Source organism: Beta vulgaris, chromosome 5 (assembly GCF_026745355.1).
Source record: "Beta vulgaris subsp. vulgaris cultivar EL10 chromosome 5, EL10.2, whole genome shotgun sequence".
Taxonomy (NCBI): Eukaryota; Viridiplantae; Streptophyta; class Magnoliopsida; order Caryophyllales; family Amaranthaceae; genus Beta; species Beta vulgaris.
In genome coordinates, this window is record NC_079206.1 from 4,970,583 (window position 1) to 4,997,575 (window position 26,993).

Below are 26,993 nucleotides of genomic sequence, written 5' to 3' on the forward strand. Positions count from 1 at the left end.
TGAAAACAAAACATTTTATAACAGTCAACCCAAAAGGGTCCAGTACATTCTCAATACCATGTAAAAACACCTTGCGATAATTATATAAAATAATCAGTTATAATATATAACATTATCTGGTTTAGTTTCTCCGACAAATCTCGTGTGCACACCCCTTCAATGACGTACGTCACTCCGGATAATATTTTCTGGCCTTTAGCCTCTCCTGATACTTCCGTGTGCACACCCCTACAATGACGTACGTCACTCCGTATATAATTCATTTCTCCAACACAAACCACGAACCTCCATTTTATTTTAAAATCTTTCCTCCACCACGAACCTCCATTTTATTTTACATAGTATATCTTTACATAACCTCATTATTACCACATATGATAATCTTTTTAGAATCACCTTTGTATATAAATCATGATGTGACAAATATCATTTGCATTATAACCACATTATTTGCAAATCACAATGTACCTTTATTATTAAGTAAAACTATTTTTCTACTAAAAAGATTAATATAACAACACATTGTAGCAAAACAATATTAAAAAGGGGTATTCAAGAATGTACCTGATAATATTGATGGTACGTACCCAAATTTTCAACTTACTATTTTTACACTCTCTTTCTATTTCTTTTCTTTTTTTAGTTCTTACAGTACTCAACTCATGTTATTTTGGAAGATTACTGAATAGATTCATGCTATTTATAGTTTATGAATTGCGACTTACGTAAAGAATTTTAGTAGTTTTTGTTGGTTGACTATGTTGTGGCAATACATGCTGCTTTCTTTTCTTTTTTTCCTTTCCTCTCTATGTTACATTTCATTACTCTAGTTCATCACTCTAGTAACCTAGGCTAGGTAGGTGTTCATTTAGTGGCCAAAAGCAATACCATCACGTAAGTATGGTGATTTATCACCATAAAGAAAAATAAACATTCCCTTAATAATGGCCAAGTGTCATGAATGATTTAATCCGAAACCCAGTAATATTGTGTCTTACATATTGTCTTAAAAATGGGTAGCGATTGTTAGTCCTTAGGTAAACTTATTAGTGACGATTCTAAAGACTAAATAACGTTAGCCATTAGGTTAACCATTTATAAGTTTGGAGCATTCTAGGTTTATGTGATACTTACTAAAAATCTTACTAGATATATTTGTAAGCTCATAAACTAGTAATTGATAATTTTATTAATCTTTGACCCTTAAAGTACTTTATAAACTATAATGTTAATATAAATGATATATGTATGCACATATAACTTTCCCTGAGCAAATGTACAAAGCCAAGGAAACACATAACTTCACCTAAAATAATCATATAAACGACAAAATAACGTATATAAGATATTAGGGACTAGTTTAACTTATAATAATACTTTAACCTTTGATCCCTTACTAATTTTTTTTTCTGGTTATTACATATATAGACATGAGCACCACTTGATCAATCCAGTTTTCATTACATTTGTAGTGCGCATGTTGTATGTAAGCTGATTTACAAGCCTTTTGGGTCTATATTTTAATTTGGTGTGCACACATCACCTAGGTTATTTTTGAATAGCATTTATCATGTACCCGAGTGTATCATGTGTAAGGTACAACTAACATTACACTACTTTTGAATCTCTACCTTGTATGATTACATCACCCCCACTGAGCACCGCTACCTCTTCCTCCCTCATTCGCTACCATTTCTTTGCAATCACCACCCATCATTTCTTCGCAAGAATAGTGAGAGAATTTTCAGAACGGGAAAAGGTGTTTACTGTTTCAGGGATGGTCACAAAGGGGTGAGGAGGGGTGGTTTCAGGGAGGCGGGAACGGTGGTTTCGAGGTGTTCATAGGGACGAGGGTGGTTGTTGGGATGGTCGTATGTGGGGGTGGAGAGAGGTGGTGGTTACAAGGGTTGAGTTAGGGTCGTATGGGGGAATTGTTCGCAGTGGGTGGGTTTAGGTTCACATGGGTTGGGATGGTCGTAGGGGTTTGAGTGGGAAGGGAAAATAGGTCTTTTACACTACTTTGATCCACACTCTAACTTTTATCAATAAAAAGTTAGCTAACTTTCCCTCTCATCTAATAAAAATACCTCACCAACTCCTATCACATCTACTTTTAAATAAAAAACAGACACATAGAAGAATTACCTACAATAACAGGTCATGGACCTGCTAAACTCACTAAAATCAAACCTCACAAGCTTTAATTACCTAGAGTTAATCCAAAATCTAACTTATTATAGCCGACCAACCAAATATATACCATACTTATTCTTGACAATTTTTCTACAAAAATAAAACAAAACTTTATACGTAATTAATAACTTTTCGAAAAATAATAATAAATGCGATTACTCTTACAAAAAATAATTTTTTTTCCTTGCCATAACATAAATAAAAAACCCCTCGAAAACAACATCACAATTCACAACTCTCAAAAACAAAAATTAAGAAAAAAAAAAAGCAGGTTTCACAAATCACAAAGGATTTGTCACGTCTTCTTCTCCGTCTTGGACTCGGCGCAACTGTACCCACTTTTGCAAGTAACCGGCGGCGCACCCATCTTTATTTACTCACCATATAGTAGTAATATATAAATTTCCACCCCTTTAATTTACCCTTTTCCCTAATTTATACACTCCATTATTATAATTATTCAATTTCAGCTTAAACTCTATAAAGCTCTTTTCTTTCTCTTTCTCTGCTTTTTCTCAGCTCATCCCCAAACAAAATTCTCCTTTTTTTTTTAAAAAAAATTGGCCCTTGAATTCCTCCCATTCAGTGGGGGGGCCCTTTAATATTTAATTGTCCTGAATTCTCAGTGTCTTTGATTCTCTCTCTTTTTATATGCTTCATATAGTTATTTTTGTGGGTTCTTCTTCTTCATAACAATTTCTCTCTCACTTACTTTCTCTGCAACACCCTCCTTCACTTTACCTATACAAAGTATGGTGAAAAGTTTCAATCATTTTTGTACTTTTTTCTTTTCTTTTTTGTTTTTGCTTTATGGGTATTGAAATTCATGTTGGTTTTTCTTTTGGGTGTGTTTTAATGGTGAATGCTGCATTGCAAGTTGCTGAATTTAACTGGGTTTTTTGGGTTTTTCGTTTTTAAAGGTAATTTGCTGTGGTGGGTCGGAAGAATTTGAGTGAAAGAGGAAAAACCCATCAACATATATCAGGTGATTTTCCCTTTTTTTTTTTTTGTGGTTTTGCTTTGTTGATTTTGGTTTTGTTTTCTGGGTTGTATGTTGTTGTAATGTGATGTGATGATCGTTTTTTGCATGTGTTTGTTGATAACTGGGTTAAAGGGTTTGTTGAGGGGTTAGGAAAAGATGAATTGTGCAATGTAGGTGGGTAAAAAATTCGTTTTTTTTTGATGGGGTAAAGTATTAATGTGGACTTATTATTGCATGCTTTTTCTGGGTAAAGTGAAGCTTATGATTCTATAATTATGATTGTACATTTGTACTTCCTAATTTTGAGTTTTGACCACTTTATTAAGCATTGATCAGTCTACTGATTTTGGGGGGAAAATAGTACGATCAAGTAATTGGAGATTGAAGTTATGATTATGAAGAACATCTTTGAGATTAGTTGTTGTAGCATTCATTGTGTAAAGGATCAGAATTTTTTTTGAGAAGATTTACCCTTATCTTCAGGGTGGGGAGTAAGGAATTAATTAGGTATGACAATGGAGACTCTGTTCTCTGTTGTCATGCAGATATAAGTGCACACTCAACTTCCCACATTCAATGTTCTTTATATTTAGTTTTTTTTTTGGTGGTACTTTAAATTGGGGTGGGGGAAGGGTGGAGGCATGTTTGATACATTTTTCGTTGGGTTTATATGTTTCTTAGTGGATGTAAAACACTATCAGATGTTCAGGGCCTTGATCGATAGGTTTGGATGGTTTATATTGATAAGGAGTTACTAATGTACAGAGTGAATATACCTCTATGATCATAGTGATCAATGTGTGTTACCTATACATTCAACTATAGTACTATACAAGTTTGTGTTCTAGAAATTTGAGTGAGAGAAGTGTGTTTTTCTTTTTTTCAATTTATTTTTCCGTGTGGGGGTTCAGGTGTCAACTTGGTATCACAAGGATTCAAACATAGCTGGATAAACTGGCATTTTGAAGGGGTGAAGTTAGCTACCTGCCTGCTTTTGAAAATAACAATTGCAGCGTTGATATATTCACATCATAGCCATTTACTGATACCAGTACTGAAAAGTTTCGTAGTGAGTCTCCCTAAATATGGCTTGTAGGAGAAGGAATGTGTTTACAAACCTTGGGAGCTCACAGATGTTTCACCAGTTCTCTTCCTGAACTTGTCTCTGGAAAGTGGAATTGTTGTCATCTTTTATTGATTTTGTAACTTCCAATGTATAAATCTATGTTTGACCTCTTGCTTAGGTAATCTATGTAGAAGTGAAATCCGTCGCTATCAATTCTGTTCTATATTCTTCTTTGTTATTTCAGTCATCACTCTTTGGGTCTTAGAATTTAAAACTTGCAGAATTCTGTTCATATAGAAGGTCTAATTCTTCTTTTGAAGATCAGATGTTTTATTGATGAATTTAGCAATTCATTAACGTGGGACTACGCGTAAAGTAGTTCATTCATAATTAAAATCGTCATTCTGATCTTTCACCAAATGTTACCGCCTTTATCGGCCACAAAGTTCATATCAGATCTGTGCTGAATCCATTGCTTGATGCACTTTCAGCTACAAATATAGTTAGATGTTATTTTAATCCATAAAGTCCTCTTAATTTTTAGTAACTAATCTAGGCTGTTTTGTGATCAGGCCTGAGCTGATATCTATGTTGATAAGGAGATTTGAGCTTGGTTTTGAGTTGAGAGCAAACACGTTATATACCGCAAATATAGGATTGTCTTGGTTGCTAAAACTTAAGGTACATTTAGATGGTTGCTCCTTCATAATTTCCAAATTAGTAAAAGAAAAACAAAACATAGACTTGTATCGAATGTGGTTGCTTTTTGTTTTGCTTTGAATATATCCTATTGTAAAAGCATATTTGCAGTTTCTGCATTGTCTATGTTCAGTAAATTATTAATTCTATGCATTTCCTCCTTGCTCTTATTTTTGTCACCTTGTCATGTTTTCTGAGTATATCAACATTGCCAATTGTTTCTGGAATCTGGTTCAGAATTTGAACTTTTAGAGTTAGCACAAGAGTTCCATGGACAATGACATCAGTATTGTGAATGAAGTGCCAGATGGGATTCTTTCAGGAGTTCACTTTAATGTGCTGACAGAATATGATGCAGTAAGTTTGTTTTGTTCTTGCCCTTCTCAGAGATTTACCTTTTTTTTCCCTGACCGGCAAATATTTTAAATGCTCTGTACCCGTCCATCATGGGAGTTTTCTGCACTCATGAATTTGGCCCTACGGTTATGCATTTCGCATGACATGTACTCTCTTTAGCATATGTTTGGATCTTATCTGTTGCCTACTTTTTACCCAGTTTACTATCTGTTATTCTGACACAAATCACTTAATATTAGGTGTAGTTGGAGTGCACACGTAGTATTTTTGTTTTCAATACAGTGCCAGCATATCAAAAAAAATTGTATTTAAGCAATGTCAGGAATTAACATCTCAAGCATAGGCATAGATGTTTTAGATGAAAAAGTGCTCTTTTTTCTATGGCTATGTCACAACCACACAATTTTCCTCTGTTTTTGGGCGACTATTAGTGATGAATATGCACATTAATTGCAATCGTTGGAGAATGCAATATCACCTTCTTTATTAAAATGATAGTTTTTCCTGTATTATTATTTAGTTGTTTCTTTCTCCTTTCATACCTTTGGTGACATACTTCTTATAGTTTTACCAAGAGCACCTATCTTTCCCTTATGTTAAGTAGTAACTTTGGGTGTTTCAGGAAAAAATATCTGTACTGACCATTGAAACACCTGCCGGGGTGACTGATTCAAAGTTGGGATTTCCAAATCCGACATCTGAATGCGCCACTTGTGGCGCAAGAAGCAATAAGCAATGCGAAGGTATTGCTTAGACATACTTCTTCATAGTGCTTCTTATGAAAATTCTACTTTCATTATTTACAGTCACTCTTCTATTGGAGATTTTAAATGTCATTTGAAATGCAAAATATATGGCAGGTCATTTTGGTGTAATAAATTTTCCGTACACGATAATCCATCCATATTTTGTATCTGAAGTTGTACAAATCTTGAACAAAATCTGCCCAGGATGTAAATCCATACGGAGAGAAAGACGCGCTAAGGTTAGATACCTTCCTTATCAGAACTTGGTGACCCTGTGGTTTTGTTTCCTGTCTTAAGTCGAAACTCAGCTTGGTTGGTTAAATGATCTTATAGATTGATTAAGCCAAAACAAACTGTTTCTTTTAAATGCAAACAAGTCAAACACAATTTGTCATGCTTTATTTTGTCTATTAGGGTATGTAGTTTGCATTCGAATCTTGATTATAATGCAACAGGACATGGGAAAGAGCTTTAAGATTTTTTTTTGTTTTAGTGTTAATACATCCAGGACACATTATAAGACATAACATCAATTTGTAATGTTAATCATAATGTGCAGCAACAACAAGAACCACCTTCTCGTAGTAAGACTTTTCCTGTTAAATCTAATATGTTTCTTATCGACTAATTGGTATGTTTATTTGTTCATTTTAAAGCCTTTTGAACTTTTTGAATGGAAATAGGTTTTTTTTTGCCTTCATGATGGGTTCTCTGTAAGATAACAAGTATCGTATTCGTGCTTTGGAGGTGGTAAATGGCTGTGATAGGTTTTCCTAATCATGAGTCTCTATATTTGATGAACTGACGTTCATGACATTCTTTTCTTGTTTTCTGAGCTGATAGGGTGCCAAAGCAGGGGCTAAGCTTGATCAATTAAGGGGTTGTAAATATTGTGTAGTAAGTTTCTCTCCATTTGCATACGAACAACTTAAAACAAAAATTTCTCCAATCAATCTCATCATTTTACTTATTTTGATTTGCTATCTCTTATGTGCAGGGAAGGTCTCCATCTATCAGATTCAGAGTTTCAACCAGTGACTTGTTCAGGAAGACGGCAATTACAGTAGAACTTATTGAGAGGCCACAAAGCAAGTTCCACATTGACGATTTTTGGGATTTTATTCCTAAAGATGTCCAAGTGGAAGAAAGTGTGAACAAGAACAAAAGGGTTTTGTCACCTGCACAGGTATATATCATCTTCTCAAATTGGTCTACATTTCATGTATGGTTTAATGTGCTGAATTTTGAAGATAACTTTGTCCAACAATAGACTTGAAAGTGAAATAATCAAAGTACAAACTTTTTTTGATTTCAATCTTTCATAGATGTATAATTGCATCAGATGCTTTTGGAGTTGCTTTCTGTGCAAGTGTGATTTTTTTCTTTGGTTAGAGAAATGTGTTGTCAATGGTAAAAGATACAAGTTTTGCTCCCCCTCCATAATCCATATGTAAAAAACGTAAGGAAAAGTGTACTACCCAATTGCCCATTGCTTGTTTGCTTGGAACGTGTAGAAATAAAAGACTTCTTCATTTGCAGGTCCATCATTTGATAAAAGATGTTGATCCGAGCTTCATAAAAGAGTTCGTTTCAAGAACAGACGCACTCTTCCTTAATTGCTTTGCAGTGACGCCAAATTGTCATCGTGTCACTGAGCTTGTTCATCCGTTTTCTACTGGGCAGAAGTTAATATTTGTGGGTGATTTTTCTAATTCGTTCTCTATGATTGTGTTTGTTCCTCCCCCCTCCGTCTGTGAGTTAGTTTATCTTATTCTCCTCATCTTCTTAATGATTAGCTTTTATTCTCATATTCTTTTTTAGGATGACCGAACTAGGGCTTTCAGGAAGCTTGTTGATTTCAGGGGTGCTGCCAATGAGTTGGCATCTCGTGTCTTAGACTGCTTAAAACTTTCGAAGGTTGGAGACCTATTCTTGAACTTTTCAAATTTTATTTTTTAAGTTGGATGTTTAACCTTTTCTGGATGCTAAAACTTCTATGTTGGTTGTTTATTTCTGCAGCTCCGTCTGGAGAAGACAAATAATGATTCTGATAACATAGACGTACTAAACACTTCAGCTTCGAAATGGATGAAGGAAGTAGTTCTCACAAAGCGCAGTGACCACATAATTCGCTCTGTTGTTACTGGTGATCCAAATCTGAAGCTCTCTGAGATTGGCATCCCTTGTTATATTGCAGAAAGGTTGCAAATCTCTGATCCTCTTAATTCCTTGAACTGGGAAAAGTTGACTGCAAGCTGCAATTTGAGGCTTCTTGAGAAGGGAGAGGTCTATGTTCGCAGGAAAGGTAACCTGGTTCCTGTTCATGAAATGGAGGAGTTCCAATTTGGTGACCGTATATTTAGGCCTTTGAATGATGGTGATATTATGCTGATAAATAGGCCTCCTTCCATTCATCAACATTCAATGTTTGCTTTGCATGTTAAAATTCTCCCAATAAATTCTGTAGTCTCTATAAATCCTTTATGTTGTGCTCCCTTGCAAGGGGACTTTGATGGTGATAGCCTTCACGGCTACGTGCCACAGGCGATGGAAGCTAGAGTTGAGCTTAAGGAGCTTGTGGGCCTTGATAAGCAGCTAAGAAATGGACAAAGTGGAAGAAACTTGCTCTCACTGACACATGACAGCTTGACTGGTGCACATTTGCTCTTGGCAGAGGATGGTGCTCTGTCCAAACCTCAAGTACAGCAACTGGAGATGTTTTGTCCTCCGAAATGGCTTTCACCTTCCACTGAATCTGGTTTGTGGACTGGGAAGCAATTATTCAGCATGTTATTGCCACCTGATTTTGATTATGTCTCTCCTTCAAATGGTGTTGAAATTAGTAAAGGGGAGTTAATATCATCTCCTGCTGGATCATCTTGGTTTCGCGGGGATGCAGATGGAAACTTTTTTGAAAGTCTTATTAACCACTGCGACGGTGAATTTTTAGACTATCTCGATGCTGCTCAGAGGTTTTTTTGTGAGTGGTTATCATCTAGGGGCTTGAGTGTCTCTCTGCTTGACCTTTATCTGTGTTCTGATGGACACCTGCGTAAGAATTTGGTTGATGAAGTTTCTTGTGGTCTTCAAGAAGCAGAGAAAAATTGCCATGTGAAACAGTTACTGGTCGAGTCTTACATACAATACCTTCTCGATGGTGATGAAGACAATCGAATAGCTAAGCCCCTTGAGGCTGATAAGCTATGCTGTGATAAACAAAAGTCAGCTGCTCTAAGTATTGCTTCTGCCAGTGCCTTCAAATTTGTCTTCCGAGATATTCAGAATTTGACTTATCAGTATGCAGCTGATGATAATGCTTTGTTGGCCATGATAAAATCTGGAAGCAAAGGCAATCTGTTGAAAGTAGTTCAGCAGAGTATGTGTCTGGGTTTACAACATTCATTTGTACCTTTGTCTTTCAGGCTTCCTCACAAGATTTCGTGTTCTGCTTGGAATGAGTTGAAAACCAAATGTTTAAAAGTTGAAGAAAATCTTGAATGCACTAAATCCTTCATTCCATCTGGTGTCGTGGAAAGTTCATTTGTCACAGGCTTGAATCCTCTTGAATGTTTTGTTCATTCTGTAACAAGTCGAGGTAGTTCTTTCAGTGAAAATGCTAATGTCCCTGGTACCTTAACGCGAAAGCTTACGTTTTTCATGCGTGATATACAACTGGCCTATGATGGCACCGTAAGAAATGCATATGGGAACCAACTTGTTCAGTTTTCTTATGCTGTTGAAAAAGGGAACTCTTCTACATGTGGCAATGATGAATTAATTGGTGAGAGCATAAATGCATGTGATGCTGTTGGCGGCCACCCTGTTGGTGCATTGGCTGCTTGTGCCTTTTCTGAAGCTGCATACAGGGCACTAGACCAACCCATCAATGTTTTGGAACCTTCTCCTTTATTGAACTTTAAGGTGCCGTACATCTTTCTCTGCAGATATGAGATGCACGCTACTCTTTGTCCACTTATTTTGTCCATGCTCTTTACTTACGTGTCTACCTTTTCCGTCGTTTTACTTATCTTTTGATTTTACTTGGAGAATAAGGATGGAACTTAAAGCCTTAGATTTGTGGAAATGAAGTATCTTGTTGGAGAAGGAACCTTTCTTATCTGAGTAGGGATAAAGAATAAGCCTTCGAATCATAATCCAAATGCGTATGTGTATATGTATGTGTGACTTTGCACATTAGTTGGGTGGCGGGAGGGTGATGTCAAAATGTTTGCTCTGGTTCCAGTTACCGCATTCTGCTTCTATTGCTTCATTAGAACTTACTTTGTTTGGACATATCATGTTATGCAGAAAGTACTTGAGAGTGGTTCCAGGAAAAGCAAAGGCAGGGCTATCTCACTATTTCTCTCTGACAAACTCAAAAGGTTGCATTACGGTCCAGAATATGGGGCCTTAGAAGTTAAACATCATCTTGAGAAGCTGTACTTTTCTGATATTGTTTCAACAATAATGATAGTGTAAGTTAGTCTATTGTTTATTAGATGATTTCTTGGTTTTTGATCACCACTGTTGTCTCTATATATACAAATGTTTTACCCTATATGATTATGTCATTTTGGCTCTTTAGCTATTCTCCGGAGAGCGACAATCGGAAGCATATGTGCCCTTGGGTTTGCCACTTTCATGTGAGAAAGGTAAATCCATTTGTTGAAAACAGTTCGTTCTAAAATATCATCAGATCCCATGTTTCAATGTTAATTTTGTTTGTCGACACTTTCCAGGAGGTTGTGAAGAGAATGCGGCTGAAAGTATTTTCTATTATTGATGCTCTCAAGAGGAAGTGTGAAACGACTACCTCCCTTGCTAATGTGCATCTAATGAGCAAGTAAGCCTTTCTAGCCTTTACTTCAGGAAACTATTGTTCCTCCAAAGTTATGATGCCCATCAAGGTCTTAAATTCTTAGTGTTCTATTCATTTATTTTCTGTTTCTCTTGTACAGCATGCTCTTCATTACTTTTTTAAAAATTTCCTCTTGCTAATGTGCATCTAATGAGAAAGTAGGCCTTATTAGTGTCTGCTTGAGGAAACAATTGTTCCTCCAAAGTTACGATACCCATCAAGGTCTTCAAATCCTTAGTGTTTTTATTCTTCTATTTTCCTTTTTCTGTTTCTATTGTACCACATGCTCTTCGTTCTCAGAAAAAGTCTCCCCAATCTGGCATGACTAGTTTTATGCATGATGGCATAGATCTTGATCCCCCAATCCTCGGCACTTGTGGGACTGGGATCCGACTGCATGGTGGTGGTGATGGTTGTTGTTGTAGTTGTTCTTGTGCTATCTGAAATGTCATTTAAGAGCAGACTGTTAATAGTTTGGGTGTACCCTTTCTAATCCGGTATGTTTCACACATTAGGCAGCTGAACTAGTGGGTAGTGGCCAACAAAACGAATTATCTTCAGATGGTGCAGCCTTTAATAACTCCCTCCCTCTCATATTTAACTTGTTACTTTCCTTGTTTGAACTGTTGCTGAACAGCTTTTGGATAAAATTAGTTCTCACTTCCTTTTGAAGATTAACAAATATTTCCTCTCCATCACACTTATACGTTCTCTATCTTCTATTTCCTCTATCCCATATAATTGCAGCAATTAGACCGGCAAAGAGTTTTCGTAGTTTTAGTTGATGTCTTATATTATTGTTGGTAGTGACTACGGAGATTTTTTTACATTATAGTTAGTGGATGTGAAACATTTACTTTTGAGGGAGAGTAGGAGTGGGTTATAATCCCTTCATCTTTATTAGTTGTTCTACTTTGATTTTGATGTTTGCCAATGTGCAAATTTGACCTTCAAAGAAGTTGATATTTTTGAAATGAAACATTATGACAAATCTACACTTCATGTAATAACATATTCTATATATTAGTAAAATATATATGATCAAAATTGGTTAATAAATGATCCCGCTTTCCACATTTTGGTGGGTCCAACAATAGGAAAGAGAAGCATTTTGTAGGTCCCCATTCTTAGAAGTGTCAACATGAAGATTATCCCAATTAATATGGGACATAGACTTCTCTAAGAAAAATTAAGATAAGACATGGAGTATCAAACATTTGTTTATATCTTTAATATTTCATCTCAATCCCAGTATCACTTAGAAGTGGGAAGTTAGATAGAGGATACTGGAAGTGCAAACAGTTTTTTTTTTTTCTGGCCAGCCTTTGGGACAAGGGAATTTGAAGGGAAGGGAGAGTAGGAATCCATCTTCCCTTGTTTGGAAATAACATAAGGAAGAAAATTGGAGAGATCCATTCTCTTCCGCTTTTGGTGAATAAAATCCTGCATATGGACTTTCGTAAGGAAGCTCACTCCTTCCCTAGTATGCCCTTACCTCCCCGTCTTCTATGATTGCTAACTAAACACATTGCAAGTGTTTATTGGTGCTTTCACATTCAACGAAATGTAATTTCAAAAGTTAATGCATGATGAGTTAAACATTCTATTATACGTGATTACAACCTCTTTCACGTGTTGTCTTGATAGAAGCCACTAAGTTGTATGTTGAATTTTGCTGTTAATTCTTAGTTGTGCTTTGTGCATCTAATCTAGAGTGTTACTCTCCATTTAATAAAGAAGCAAAAAGAGACAAATGGTTCTCTGATACCATAGAAATGGTTCTCTGATACCATAGAAATGGTTCTCTGATACCATAGAAATGGTTCCCTGATACCATAGAAATGGTTCCTAAAAGTTAAAGATAGAAAAGCAAAATGACTATTAGTCTAATTTTGACCTTGTTCGTTACTCTCCATTCATATAGATAGAAATGATTAGAAAATCTTATGGAATTTTTTGTTCTAAAAGAATCTAGTGACGCACTTATATAGTCTTTTTCTATCATAGGATTAGAATTTTTGTGATCAAAATAAATTTTTGAAAAGTGTGCGTGTTCGCCGTGTTGTATGAAAATAAATGGAGGGGTATACAAACATTTGTATTTTTATATGTTAGTTGAAAATTATGGTCAAAGTGATGTAAGTGAATGGTGCAAAAGTCAAATATTTGCATTTATTCATTACGGCAGTTTTTAAAAAGGAGATATCACCATCTCTATCTAAAAAGTAGCTAGTAGAACATACACATCTTAATATACAGTCTAGGTAGTGATGACAACTTCCACCAAACTCATAGTTGGCATTACATTTTTATAAAGTTCATGGGTATTATTGGATAAGAGGAGATGTCTCCTTGGAAATTCTTCACAATCATGAGGCTTTTTAGGGAGGATGTAGCCACAAATTTCTTGAATATACCTTCCACTAACGTGGTCAATATCTGCATGATTCACCACAGACGTGATATGCACAAATTATATAGGTTTATACTAGGGGAAGCCATAGACTAGGTGAGTCATACACCCTTATATCCCTCCATATACTTGACGATAGAGCTCTCACATTCGCTTCTTGCAACTTATTGTATAGAAGAAACAGAGTATATTTGTCTATGTTTTCTTCCTTGGTTTTGTAGAGGTCTCCTACTCCCAACTCAACTAGATATCCATGGAAGTACACTACTTCTTTCCTACTCCTATTTTTTGCAACTAATAATAAACAAAGTGAGAAGGATACAGGAATATGCTGGAGGTGAAACCTCAGATGCAAGAGGCAAACTATAACAACATAGTTAGGAAACTGTCACTTAGCATGATTTTTTTTGGCAATTCAAAGTTATCATTGATAACATAAAAAAACAGATACAACCTAAGAAAGCAACAAAGGACTAAGCGTAGTAAGCTATACTCCCTCACCTTCTAGGAAGGGTTTGCAGCTACCTTACAACCATTTAGCCCAGAACAACTATGCACCTAAAAGCAACATCAAACAATAAGAAGCTGCCTTAGTTCCTCAGTACATCTACAAGCCACTTTAAACATAATTTGGTTACAACTCTGAACAGGATCTAAGTAAACCCCTCCAAACACAACTTGATTTCTCTACTGCCAAATGTGATATACAGTTTCAGCAAAAAACATCAATAGAAATTTGTTTTGAGGTTTTTTACTATGGCTTTTAGCAGCAATGCCTTTGACTTCATCTTCCAATCCTCTGTGATGATTAACAAGCCCCAGCTGTTGAAGGCACAGAGTCCAAACTTGTTGAGATGTTGGACATTCAAAGAATAAGTGAGAGATAGTTTCACTAGCTCCTGAACATACTACACAGGTACTGTCAACTAGTACCCTCCACTCACACAACCTGCTTTTTGTAGCTAGCCTGTTATGCGACATTAACCATGTAATAAAAAGAGCCTTAGGACTAGCTCTATAATTACATATAATTCTTCTCCAATGCACTGTAGGCTGATCTCCTCTCATGGCCATATAAAGCTTCTTAATGGAGAAGTGGTCTGTAACAAGGAGATGTTGAGTGTGTTGCTCCATGAATACTTCTCTGCCATAGTCTTCTTTAGAGCCCAAGAGAGTCTGGATGGTATGACCATAGTGAGTGGATTGTTGTGCTTGATATAATAGGCATGGATCCACTGGATCTAAAGCCTATCCTGTTTCTGAGTGATAACCCACATGTACTTAGCCACATCTGCTTTATTCCAAACAGCTAAGTCTTTTAAATTCCAACCTCCACAAGATTTCTTCATACATAAGGTGTCCCAAGCAATAGGAGCCTTCTTCCCTTCACTTTGACCACTCCATAGGTAATTTCTACAAATGCTTTGAACTTCCTTCATAACTTTTTTAGGAAGAACAAAGATTTGGCACCAAAATAGCTGGAAGCCTTGTAGAATAGCACCAACAAGTTAAAGTCTAGCAGGATAGGAAAGCTTTTTTTAACTGACCATGCCCTGACCTTAGCAACAGTCTTCTCTACGAGTGGCTTGCATTCTTGATAAAAGAGCTTCTTAGTTGTGAGAGGCACTCTAGGTACTTAAAAGGGAAAGTACCAAGAGGCACCTGGGTAGGGCAAGCTTCTCTTCTTCAGAAACACTAGCAATATACAAGTTACTCTTCTCCAGATTTGGGAAAACTTGCTAAAAGCATCAAATAGCAGCTGAAGAGAACTATGATCAGCTCTGGCAAACATAAGAAGGTCATCAGCAAACATCAAGTGTGTAATATGTAACCTTTCACATCTAGGATGAGAATTGAAATTTGGGTTGTGCTTAAGGCTTCAAGGCATCTTGATAGGTACTCCATTCCTATAGCAAAGAGAAAGGGAGACATAGGATCCCCTTGTCTAAATCCTTTCTTAGCCTTGAAAGTTCTGCAAGGGGTGCCATTTATCAAAATAGAAAACGAGACAGAAGATACACAGGCCATAACCCATCCAATGAATTTGGTGGGAAATCCTAGCTCATTCATCATCATATGCAAGAAAGGCCATTCAATAGAATCATAGGCTTTCTTTAGGTCCACCTTCATCATACATCTTAGCATGATTAGCAACAAGCACTAGCGAATGTCTCCAAAAACGTACGTGACTGCTATCTGCTGATGTTATATGGACCAGGTCCTTGTTTTGTTCATTGTACTACTGTCTCACTAGTAATGTGGAACCTGATTTAATTCTTCTATATACTTTGGTCCTTTTCTTAGTACTCTTAATGATCAATACTGAGGCTCTTGCCTACTTACTGGGGGGAAAAGAAAAACACTGTCACATTTGCTTATGTATGTTCAGAATATTTTGGGCTTGATAAAGGAGATTTAATCTTCTGATTTTTTACATCTGATACAGTATTTACTATCGGGTACTTTCTGAAAGTTTTTCTGTGGAAGCTTGATTTACACTTCTCCCTTTCCTTGCCTCAAATCACTCCAATTTTTCATACTACTCTTTTCAATATCCTTATACCAAACCAAGTGGGATCTTAACCATACTTTAATAGGTGCTGACATAATTATCCTGAATCACTTTAGTTTCTTGACTTTAAAAAATCATATATACACCTGTTTACGAATCATGACTATTTACGAATCATGAGCTATGATTCGTGAACAGGAAATAAGCATTATGATAAGTGCACCGATGCAACCATGAGATTAGTTATGTATGGCTATTCTCCAGTTGGAGAACATGGTCAATTTTAAGTTATGTCGTTTATGTCATTCTTGATTTGTGGTTTATTTTCTGGGAAAGGATCCCCTAATACCACACAGTTCATTACCTTTGGAATATATTTGGGTTAACTGAATAAATTTCTATATTTACATGACAAGTTTATGAGGAGAGAAATAATATGATTTTATTAAGGTGTGCTCAATAATAAACGATGACTACAATATATATAGTACATAAAAACTCCTATCCGGAAACCATCTCTAGAAGATATATTATTCTTAATACTTATCTGAAATAAATCATAAGATAATATTTTCCTAAGATAATTAATATCCTAAATATTACTATATCCTAAAGATATTTATCATATCTTTAATATCCTAATATATCTCTAACACCCTCCCGCAATCGCAACGACACTAATACGAACGTTGCGATTGGAGAAACAAAAAAAATTAAGCCAAATCAAATTAAATAGATATATTGTTGGGAACGCCATTCTTTTCGAACCCGCCAAAATTTTCTTCTTTTTGATGAGAACGCCAATTCTTTCGAACTCACCAAATATTTAATAAATCGGGAACGCCATTCTTCTCGAACCCGTAATTTTCTTTTTCTTGAAGATGAAAACGTCAATCTTTTCGAATCCATCAATCGTCAGTCAAACAGGGACGCCATTCTTTTCGAACCTGCAAATAATTTTTTTTTCTTGATGAGAACGCCATTCTTTCGATCTCACCAAATATTTCAGCAAAACGGGAACGCCATTCTTTTCGAACCCGTTAAGTATACAAGGAACGCCATTCTTTTCGAACCTCTTATCACATATATATCAATCCACGGAAAACATCATTCTCTTTCTATCACTTTTCTTCTGTTTCCCTCCCGCGATTCAAGACCTCTCTTTGAATCGTCTGTTTTCCCCTATCCACGACATAGGGAGAGCCATTTTTTTTTTAAATAAAAATAAAAAAATAAAAAAAATTAAACCAATAGTGTTGACTGTTGAGCTTTCTTGTGCGCCAGCAAGAAGAAATCCAATCCCAACTCCTAAGTCCTAACATACTTAACATCACGGAGACGCTTGATGCACTATGATTGATTATGCATCACCTTCAACACCCATTCACACAATATATCAATCACTTTGAGTCAGTAGGTTTAATCGTTGCTTGACATTTTTTTTTTTTTGGGTTTTTATTTTATTTGAGGTAAAGTTTATAAATCCCACCGGTGGGTTTAAGTTTCTAACCCACCAGTAGGGAGAAAAGTTTTGTAGACGATCCCAAAATCTAACCTGCTCTTGATACCATGACAAGTTTATGAGGAGAGAAATAATATGATTTTATTAAGGTGTGCTCAATAATAAACGATGACTACAATATATATAGTACATAAAAACTCCTATCCGGAAACCATCTCTAGAAGATATATTATTCTTAATACTTATCTGAAATAAATCATAAGATAATATTTTCCTAAGATAATTAATATCCTAAATATTACTATATCCTAAATATATTTATCATATCTTTAATATCCTAATATATCTCTAACATTACATGATAGAAGAAATGGGTTTTGTGGTAGTCAATGTACCTGTATCAACTGTGGAACATCAGTAGTTTATGTACTTTACTTTTTAAAGCTTCATATCCATATTGACTTGGTCAATGACATTCCAGGAATGGTTGTATTTCTGATGCTGGGAATGATACTAGTATTGTGTGCATCACTGCCACCATTAGTGAAAGTCCAAAGAAATCATGTACAAATTTGGATTCAGTTCGAGAGGTGGTGATACCGAGCCTTTTGGGATCCATAGTAAAAGGTCCGTATTTACAGGATTTTGTTTGCTTTATAGTTCTTTATTGATATCTTTCTGGATACTCTTCTATTAGTAGGTCACAACTACCTTAATCAGAACTCTGGTCCAATCACAAAAAAGAATGATGAAACTTTTTCTGGTAGAACAGATTCTTGAATCTGAGAAAATATGTTATAGGAACATTGTGATAGAATTTAAGAGAGATGCAAGAGAGAAAGAGAGAATTTAGATTAACCGATAGTATTGTGTAGCAGCGAATCATCAATACAGTTCCAGAACTTCGGGTGACTGGGTCCTTAAAAGAAAGAGAAAAACATGCTATTCTGGACGACCTCCCTACTCCCCGCTCTAATTTATATTTGCTCCACTCATTACATTATTTTCTCTTTATAATTGAATTGTTTACTAACTTTCCTTGCTACCCTCAGCTTTCTTCTCACGGCAAATTAGAATGAATTTCCTATGCTTCCCTTCCCCTTAGCCTTGTGTCTAGCATAGGTGAATTGCAGGTGGGGCTTAGATTTGGTGTGCTGATCCCTTACAAATATCTTTTGTAAAGTATCACTATTTCTTTCACATTTTAGTACCTCAACCATCCATTTAAAATATGAACGTGAAAGGTGGATTTTGCTGAGTTTCTGCCTCTCATTTACATTGTAAAGTTCCTGAATAGATATAAAATCGTTGTTATAATCTTATAGAATTTCTATGCATTAGTAATCATATGATTCTATTCTAGTTAATAATGGCAAAAGGTGTTTCTATCATCACCATATTCGCTTAGTTGAAATTTCTTTTTCCTAATAATCTCCAAATTAGCAAGTATAGTTTCCTCATGGAGCTCTTGTTGTGTTAGCTCGCCAACAGTTTGACATTTAACACTGGATGTTTTCTTCTCGAGTCATCCAGGTTTGTTAACCTATGGATATGGCCTGCTTATGTGTACCATTGTGAGTATCACAGTTCAGAGTGTGAACAATAAGGTGTGCCTGTGTTTTGTATGTTCAACAATGTTTATCTTCTAGCTGAGCTTTGCTATCACACCTGCTTCAGGATTTGCTGAGGTTGAGAAGGTGGATATATTGTGGCATGATCAACCAGTGGAATCAAGGTTTCAGAGGGTTTTATCTGGTGGCGAACTATATCTGAGTGTCTCTCTCTCAGCAAATTGTAAAAGCAAAAATCTGTGGCATAGATTAATGAACAATTGTCTTCCAATCATGGGATTGATCGACTGGACACGCAGTCATCCTGATGACCTAAGTGAGACGTTTTCAGCTTATGGAATTGATGTTGCTTGGAGATGCTTCCTTGAGGTTCTTTTTATTTTTCTATATAAATCTATTGGGTTTTATTTTTTTATGTGAAATTTTCAACACTGGATGTTGATATTGCTTCATCTACTATGCAGAATTTGAGGTGTGCGGCTACTGATATGGGCAAGACTTTTCTTCCAGAGCACTTAATCCTACTGGCAGATTGTCTTTCTGTAACAGGTGAATTTGTCGGATTGAGTGCAAAAGGGATTGCTCGGCAAAAAGCCCATGTATCTGTTTCGTCACCTTTCATGCTGGCATGCTTTACTGTGAGTTCATCTTTGCTTTTGATTTTAAACTTTTCCTTGGTAGGTACTATATTATAGCAAATTTCGCCTGCCTGAATTAGGCTTGTGCTATTATATATCATGATGAGACAGTTAGAAAAGCTCAGTCTTTATAGAGAAATACTTTCCCCGTCCCAAATTATAGTTCCGTTTCATTTTTCATGGTCAAAGTTTAAAACCTTTGCCCAAATATTTTCATTGATATATACAAAAAAACATACTCATGTGTGATCTTGTTAGATTCTTCTCAATGTGTAGTTTTATAATTTCAACAATTAATCATTTTTATTAATACGTAACTAGAGATATTGATGGTCAAAGATACGTTTTGGAGACTCTGCAAAGATAAACGAAAACTATATTTTGGTATGAAGGGAGATACAACAAATTTTTGGATCCTAAAGAATACGTACTTTCTTCCATATTCTTCACGTATGTACATTATGTCCTGAAGAATAACTAGTCCTAGATTGTAAACCTCGTGCACATTTTTTCACGGCACCTTCCCACAGAAGGATGCATAAGGTTCATATGAATTGGAAGGGTGGTTATTAAATTATTATTGGAGGAAAAGTAATGTCAAGATGAAAACTAAAAGAATCTCTGTATGCTAATTATCTGTTATGAATCATGGCATTGCTATTTTCAAGTTTTGGCTTAGTTTAGTTGCCACCTTTTTCACTGGTAATCCTTTTTTTTTTTTTTTCTTTTTAAGATTTGGTATCCTTCATGAGATTACTCATATTAAAATAATACAGCTTTTTGTATAGCATAACTAGATGCCTTTGACTTTTATGTGATTAAGTAAACTGTATATTTCATATTAACCAAGGTGGCTTGTCCAGTCATTTGAGGTCGAGACTGAAAACTTTTGGAGGGAAAGAATATCACATATGAATGATAACCATCTAATAATTTGATAAAGATGGTTATGTTTCTCCAAGGGACAATACATCTTAAGGTGGATATGTAATACGAAATGCAAATAGTTATAACGACAATTATCTTTCTAGCGAGATGCTATTACATAAAGATGTATGCATGTTGGGTTGGATGATGGTGCATCGTTTATCTCTTGAATTAAGCTTAGTCCCAATGCAGCAAAGCTAGGTCTAAGAATTTGATAAATAACTGGGTCAAAACGATGGCTATATAATATCCATAGGTTTTCAACCTACTCACATTCATTTATCTTTTTTGATTTAGCTGTATCCGATGTTGTTACTATACTTCGTCATTTGAGTCCCATGTTCTAACGAAAACTAGCATGGGACTGAGACCCTGAAGCATACGTACATAACCACTTTTGATTTTTTGCTCCATTTACATACGTTTGTATCATCATGTTATTACTTTTAGTTGCATCCCTATTGAATGTTTTCCTGTATTATGTTTACCCAAAACTCTTTTGCAGAATGCAGGCGCTTCTTTCATAAAAGCTGCTAAACAGGGAGCTGCTGACGAGCTACAAGGAAGCCTAGATGCTTTGGCATGGGGCAAAATTCCTTGTCTGGGAACTGGTGCACAGTTTGAGTGTCTGTATTCTGGCAAGGTAGTCCCTTTTCAGCTTCTGTCTTGAAGTCTTGATGTTTCTGATCCCAAATAGATAGGGTGTGATGTCCTTTTCGCTGCAGATTTTCTGCGCTCAGAAGATTCACTGAACACAAGCATGAATCATTTGTTCATCTTGTTAAGTTCCCTCCATTCCAAAATATTCAACACATTTTGGGAATGGTAACTATAATACGAGGAACATCTTTTCTTGCGAAAATTATCATCTCATAATCGTATATCTTGGTGTGCATAATTTTGACGCAACTTCAACTATTCTTTTATGAATTTTAAATATTTTTGTTGGGATTGCTGTGAATCTGCTGGGAGTTTATGCTCCTATAGTTGTTTGATATTGTTGTTGTTGGTTCTGTTGCTGCTGCAGCTGTCCTTAATGACCTTGTCTGTTGTCCTTATTATCAGGGGCACGAGATCCAGAAACCTGTGGATATATATAACCTGCTAGCTAGCCAAACAAGCTCTGATGAGAGTGCCACTAAATTCAAGGTGCCACCTAATGATCAGTCGTTCATGCCTGAAAATTATGGTGCTCGTCATTCGAATAGATTGCCAAGTGCAAAAGTTTTCAATGTGGCAATACCAAAGAAAGTTTTACAGAAGTATTTCTCTGTGGATGACATTTGGAGGCTCGGTCGGATGTGGAAGAAAATATTGTACAAGTAAGTGGATGTCCTCTAACTTGTTACAGCTTTTAATGCTCTTCTGCACTAAGTTCTGTTTTAGCCTATTATTCTTTTTAAGTGGTTAATCTGCACATTCATGTGAAGTGATTGCTTTCTCCTTACTAAGGACCATCTTTGTGAGGACTTAATGAAAAAGTTATCATGTATCTGTGTGGAAAGAGATGGATCAAATGATGACGAAGTTGGAGTTTTTTCTACAGTTCTCCTATTTAGAGTTTTAGGATTTGAAGGCAATCTAGTATATTATTTTCTTTTTAGGGGTTTCTGGTCAACATATATAACCATCCTCCAATTCTGGCAAAAACGTGCCATGAAGCTTCTTTTCTGTTTCTTCCATAGAGTCAAATGGCTAGATTTTGAATCTTCATTGTGAATGTCGTGTGATGGTAGTTCACTAGTCTGCATACTAGTGAATTGTCTACATGCAGTATGTCAATATCAATTTGAGACGTTATGAAGTTAAAGCTACCTTATATTTGCTACAATTTATTTTGAGGTACTAATTACTTTTTGACGTTGTAGTAATATACCTGGACAATCTGACCTCAGTCATAGTTGCGTTCTTTTCCATTTCTTGCCTGACCTTCTGATATGAATTAAGGAATAATGGCCAAGATTTAACTCCTTGAAGCGAAGACTCGACCTTGCAAAGCTTTTGTGCCAGAAATTTGAACAAGTACGTGAACAATAAAGGATATTTCAAAGAACAAAGATTACTCCTAAACTTTGTTATTCAACCTACATAAATTTTGTCAAAACACTCTAACCCCTTAATGAAGGCTAGCCGTCTATATTTACAAGTTTTAAAGCAAGAAAACTTTCCCTTCAAGTACCTTAACTTGCCTAAATTCTAACCTCGCCTCCAAAGTAAGGATTATTTTATTCTAGAAAAGTACACGCCAGTTGCTTGAACTACAACTAAGAAATTATCAAACTTAGAAAATCGAATTAAGTTTTTCGTCCCTCACCAATAAACCAAAATACTACTTGCGACCTTGAATTGTAAAATAACCAAAACCCAATAATTTAAAAGGTCAACTAATTTAATTATTTTGAGTTGCATTGTCGCATCTATATAACATTATAACATTCCTTGTGGTAAATTTAAACTGACATGTTCACTTTCTCTCTCCCCCGTTCCCCCCCCCCCCCCTCTTTCGTTTTCTTGATTTTATGGTAACTCCACAAGAATACCTGTAATTGCTTTAATGAATACATCTGAGACTTTTTGCACCGACATATCACAGCTCCACCTAGTCCTAGTGAAATATTGATAAATGGATAGCAACTTCAAAGTAAAGCCTTTTGCATATACCTATTGGAAGTTCGCAACTAGAAACCATATTGTTTTCTCTGCTGATGATCATAATATCGGCGAATTCTCAATCATGCATTGACGAGTTTCTTTTGCACTAAATCAATTACAAGATGCTTATAGTATACTTCTGTACGTTTATGAAAATTGTGTTTAAATCCCAGTTCAGTTAATAAGCTCCAGACTTCTCCATCAGTCTTCTCTGTAGTTGATCTCTTAATGATCTTTCCAAATACTGTCAGTATCTTCTAGTTAGCATCCTGTGAACTTCCTTCTGTTGCCTGTGTGAGTCCTGTGAACAGAAATATGTAACTGAATGGGACTGCATCCTGTGACATGATAGTATATTCTGTTGACAGTTTGACTATCCTATACACTTTTTATTAGCCGTCTGTTTTTGCATTGCAAAGCAGAAAAGTATACAAGCTATTAACATACCATCTTAAGTATCCATTTGGTGAAGCAATGTGCTTTAGTTCTGGAATATGAGTTTAGAATTTATTAAGAGAAGTGATTACTCATACGACTCTCTTGCAAAGTACAGATATGGTCAAGCTGACTTCATTCTGTCTCTTCATAGATTCTTGATCATTCTGCTTCTGTTATGCCTATATATTATGTTCTAACATGCCTTCATATTTTATCCAGGTATGCCATTGATGAGAAGTTGAGTGACTTGGACAAGACAATGTTGTTGATGGCTTTGAAATTCCACCCACATCGAGATGAGAAAATTGGGAATGGAGCTGTAGATATTAAGGCAAGCCCTTCTTCCCCCCCCCCCCCCCCCCCCATTTTTAAATGTACAATTGCTTGACGAATCCTTTAACTCTGCATGATCGGCCCCATTATTTATTCTGGTATCCTATCATATCTGTTTCCCAGATGAAGATAAATCTACATTTCATGCTGAGGGGAAATATGCCCTTGCAATTATTTATGCTAGTGCACACAAATATCTCCATTACGTGCTTGAGCCTTATTTGTGAGACGAATCTACACTTCATAATGGGAATACTGTGAATAGTCATAACACTTCACTCATCACGCCCCAACTACTAAGCTAACCCGAGTAAAAGCTCAACTACAATAAAAATTCACTCTTAAATTTGTTTCTAAAAGCCTTGTGGAGGTTGGGGTGCTCTAGACATGTACTCGCAAATAAACAAGAGAGTTTGATCTTTTCTTAGCAAGAAGCTTTTTCAAGTATATGAATTCTTTTCAAAAGCTTAGATCTCAGAATTGGTAAATCATCCATTTCAAAGATGCCGTGGAAAGGAGATCATATCTTGAATAGGGATTGGTTTTCTTGAATACACTTGTAATACGGCCACACTTTGATTTTGTGTCATCTTTAGTAAAAATCAATTGAATTGTGCTAATTATCCATCACTCTCAAAAGTTTTACATCTCCACCATACCAATGCATCTTTCTTTGGAATCATAAGTAATTATTGTCTTTTAGGATAAGGGAAAGTTGAAATTTGAATTCACTAAATCTAGAAAGTAGCCTATCTTTTGGGATGGCCTTAAATAGATATGTGAATGTGACTTATTATCTAGACACAAGAGGATAGATATTTTACGATGGGAGTGTATTTCTTGTTTCTGCAGGAGAAGTAATATAAGTAGCCATCTTGTGATGCATAATTTTAAATAGCTCGCGGAATTATAATTCAAAAATCAAAACATAATTGTTGTACATCTCCGGAAATGCTGAATTCTAGATGTGCAAGTAAAAATGGTTTCTTTTTGAATTCAGATACTAAATTTTGTTTTGAACAATATATTCTGATCCTTGAAGAGCTGTATGGGTACAGGTTGGTTGTCACTCGGATTACAAAGACAGCCGTTGCTTCCTTTTGGAAAGGGATGATGGAACTGTTGAAGACTTCTCGTACAAGAAATGCGTTTTTGGTGCGCTGGAGCTTATTTCCCCTGGTAGGGCAAAACTTTACCAGAATAGATTGGCCAAAAACGGTTCTACGCAGAAGCTCTAAACTGATGGCATTTGGGATTAAAAAATGTAACGACAATAAAATGACACAGAAGCAGAATGAATGTGTATTAAAAGTATAAAAAAAAAAAAAAAAGAATTCGAAGAAGCTGGGCTGCTATTTTTCAAGACCTGAGATGCATGCAGGCATTATTATCGAGGAACGGTTGAGCTTAAGAGCTCTATTCAATTTTTTGCAGAGCGGTCGTGTATTTAAGAAAGTTGTGATGTGAAAGCAAAAGTCTAATTGTAGGATACTAATGATGGCCAAAAGAGGAGGCCTGATTAGTGTTTACTGTTTAGAGAAGTAGTAAGTAGTAAGTTGATGTTGCATTGTGTTGTTTGTATAATTTGGTAGGGGGTTAGTTCTTTCCTCTACGCTTCTTTTTGCTGCTTCTACTTCATCTTTTTTGCCTTTATATTGAATAGGCAAGCAAGGTCTTAGTGGAAGCAGCAAAGAGAAGCTGGGAAAGCTATTATTATAGTTTCTTCTTGTAATTTCTCTTAACACTGTTTACCTCGCAATGCAAACATTTCTTTTTTTTCCATCTGTTTCACTTGTTCACCATATGCAGTTCATCATGTTATAATACTGTTTTTATGCTGTATGCGCATACCAGTACCATGTTCTGGGAAATTTGGTATTTAATTGATCATTTTAGAGAGTGTTTAGTTACCAGTAAGTTATTTTGGTGGAAAACTAGTTTTTCATTTACTGTTGTTTTGTTGGTTAAGGTTTTTTTTTTTTTTTTTTCTGAGACGTGAAAAGTTATTCATTGATTTGGAACCGATTAGTAGCTCTTGATTAAGGCCCAATTCATGTTTTTTTTCAAGGCTTCTGAAATGAGCTTTCTATACGTCCGAAGGTAAAATCATGCAAGTTCAGCCCTTGAAGTCATATAGCATCTACAATAGAAGTTAAGAACTAAAATTGTTTACCTAATTGAAAGAAAGATAATTATAATTTGGGAAAACCATGATTGGCATATTTGGTTAGGAGGAAATTTATTTCTTAGGGAAGTGGCATTTTTCATTTTATATGGTCCAATTTGTAAAAGTTAAAATGTTTCGTTAGGAGCTTATTTTCTCAACAAAGTCACCGACTCGTACGCTTACTGTAATCTAAGTTTCAACCCTACTTTAGTTACTTCATTTATGCAGCGAAGGAAAGGAAAATACCTCAAGGGGGTGTTTGTTTAGGGAGATTAGGGGGTGGGAATGGGATACTATATCTCCATGGGTAGATATCCCATGTTTGTTTGAGGGGATATTTAAATTCCCATGTGAAGGGGAATGGGATTAAACCCCTCTTATCCCACCAAAATAAGACATGGGAGGGGGCAGGTATTAAGGAGGGGGATTATTTCTAGTTATGTTAAAAGACAAATTTACCTTTCATTAAAATATACTTCACCAATATTGTTTGCTTTTCTTTTGCTATTCTTCATTAAAATGGGTAAATTTGTAATTTAGCAATATATTCCTTACTTAAGTACCTCATACCAAACATGGGATAATAATATTCCCAACATAATCCCACTAACATACCAAACAAGGATTGAGATATATTTAATGAATTCCCACCTTCTAACTCCCATTCCCAATCCCATCCTTTAATCCCCAAACTCCCAATCCCTCCTACCAAACGCCCCGCAAGTCTATTTCCTTCCCGAAGGTAGGTATTGGTGACAAAAGGGAACGTTCACTAGTTTCTTTTCCTTTGTCACATAGTAATGTGAGAGCAAAACAAGCTTGTTTTAGTCATTTACTTTCAGTTTGTGTCTTGTACATCTTGATGCAAATTTTTCCGATGTAAAAAAGAGAAAAAGAAAAAATAGAGACTGTTGCCCATAACCTTGCTAGAGTTGTGCCGTTTGGTGTGGAGCAGTGTTGGGAGAACCATTGTCCCAGG

General features: G+C 35.8%; 1 protein-coding gene across 4 annotated transcripts; it reads left to right on the forward strand.

Annotated features, from left to right (window-relative positions):
• Positions 1–2,467: 2,467 nt before the first annotated feature.
• Positions 2,468–25,627, forward strand: LOC104892354 (DNA-directed RNA polymerase IV subunit 1). Of its 4 annotated transcripts, none has more exons than XM_010678258.4 (21): positions 2,468–2,583; positions 3,114–3,178; positions 4,814–4,922; positions 5,178–5,297; positions 5,920–6,040; positions 6,158–6,282; positions 6,887–6,940; positions 7,041–7,229; positions 7,583–7,738; positions 7,865–7,960; positions 8,063–9,964; positions 10,352–10,518; positions 10,629–10,695; positions 10,783–10,886; positions 17,770–17,915; positions 18,966–19,228; positions 19,324–19,497; positions 20,930–21,067; positions 21,490–21,746; positions 23,734–23,845; positions 24,906–25,627. In XM_010678258.4, exons 4-21 carry the CDS (start codon positions 5,211–5,213, stop codon positions 25,083–25,085), a joined length of 4,338 nt encoding a protein of 1,445 aa, XP_010676560.2. In that variant the 5' UTR covers positions 2,468–2,583; positions 3,114–3,178; positions 4,814–4,922; positions 5,178–5,210; the 3' UTR covers positions 25,086–25,627. The 4 variants fall into 4 exon arrangements, with proteins under 4 accessions (XP_010676560.2, XP_048501084.1, XP_010676559.2 ...); XM_010678257.4 differs by lacking the exon at positions 2,468–2,583 and adding an exon at positions 2,629–2,943; XM_048645127.2 differs by lacking the exon at positions 4,814–4,922 and having other exon boundaries at positions 2,565–2,583.
• Positions 25,628–26,993: the final 1,366 nt, after the last annotated feature.

Excerpts from the sequence above, each read along its gene's own strand:
- LOC104892354 (XM_010678258.4), top strand. The coding sequence starts at position 5,211 with ATGGACAATGACATCAGTATTGTGAATGAAGTGCCAGATGGGATTCTT. Across the intron at positions 7,739-7,864 it reads CTGGGCAGAAGTTAATATTT|GATGACCGAACTAGGGCTTT; the intron begins GTGGGTGATTTT and ends ATTCTTTTTTAG. Across the intron at positions 19,229-19,323 it reads CTTGGAGATGCTTCCTTGAG|AATTTGAGGTGTGCGGCTAC; the intron begins GTTCTTTTTATT and ends TCTACTATGCAG.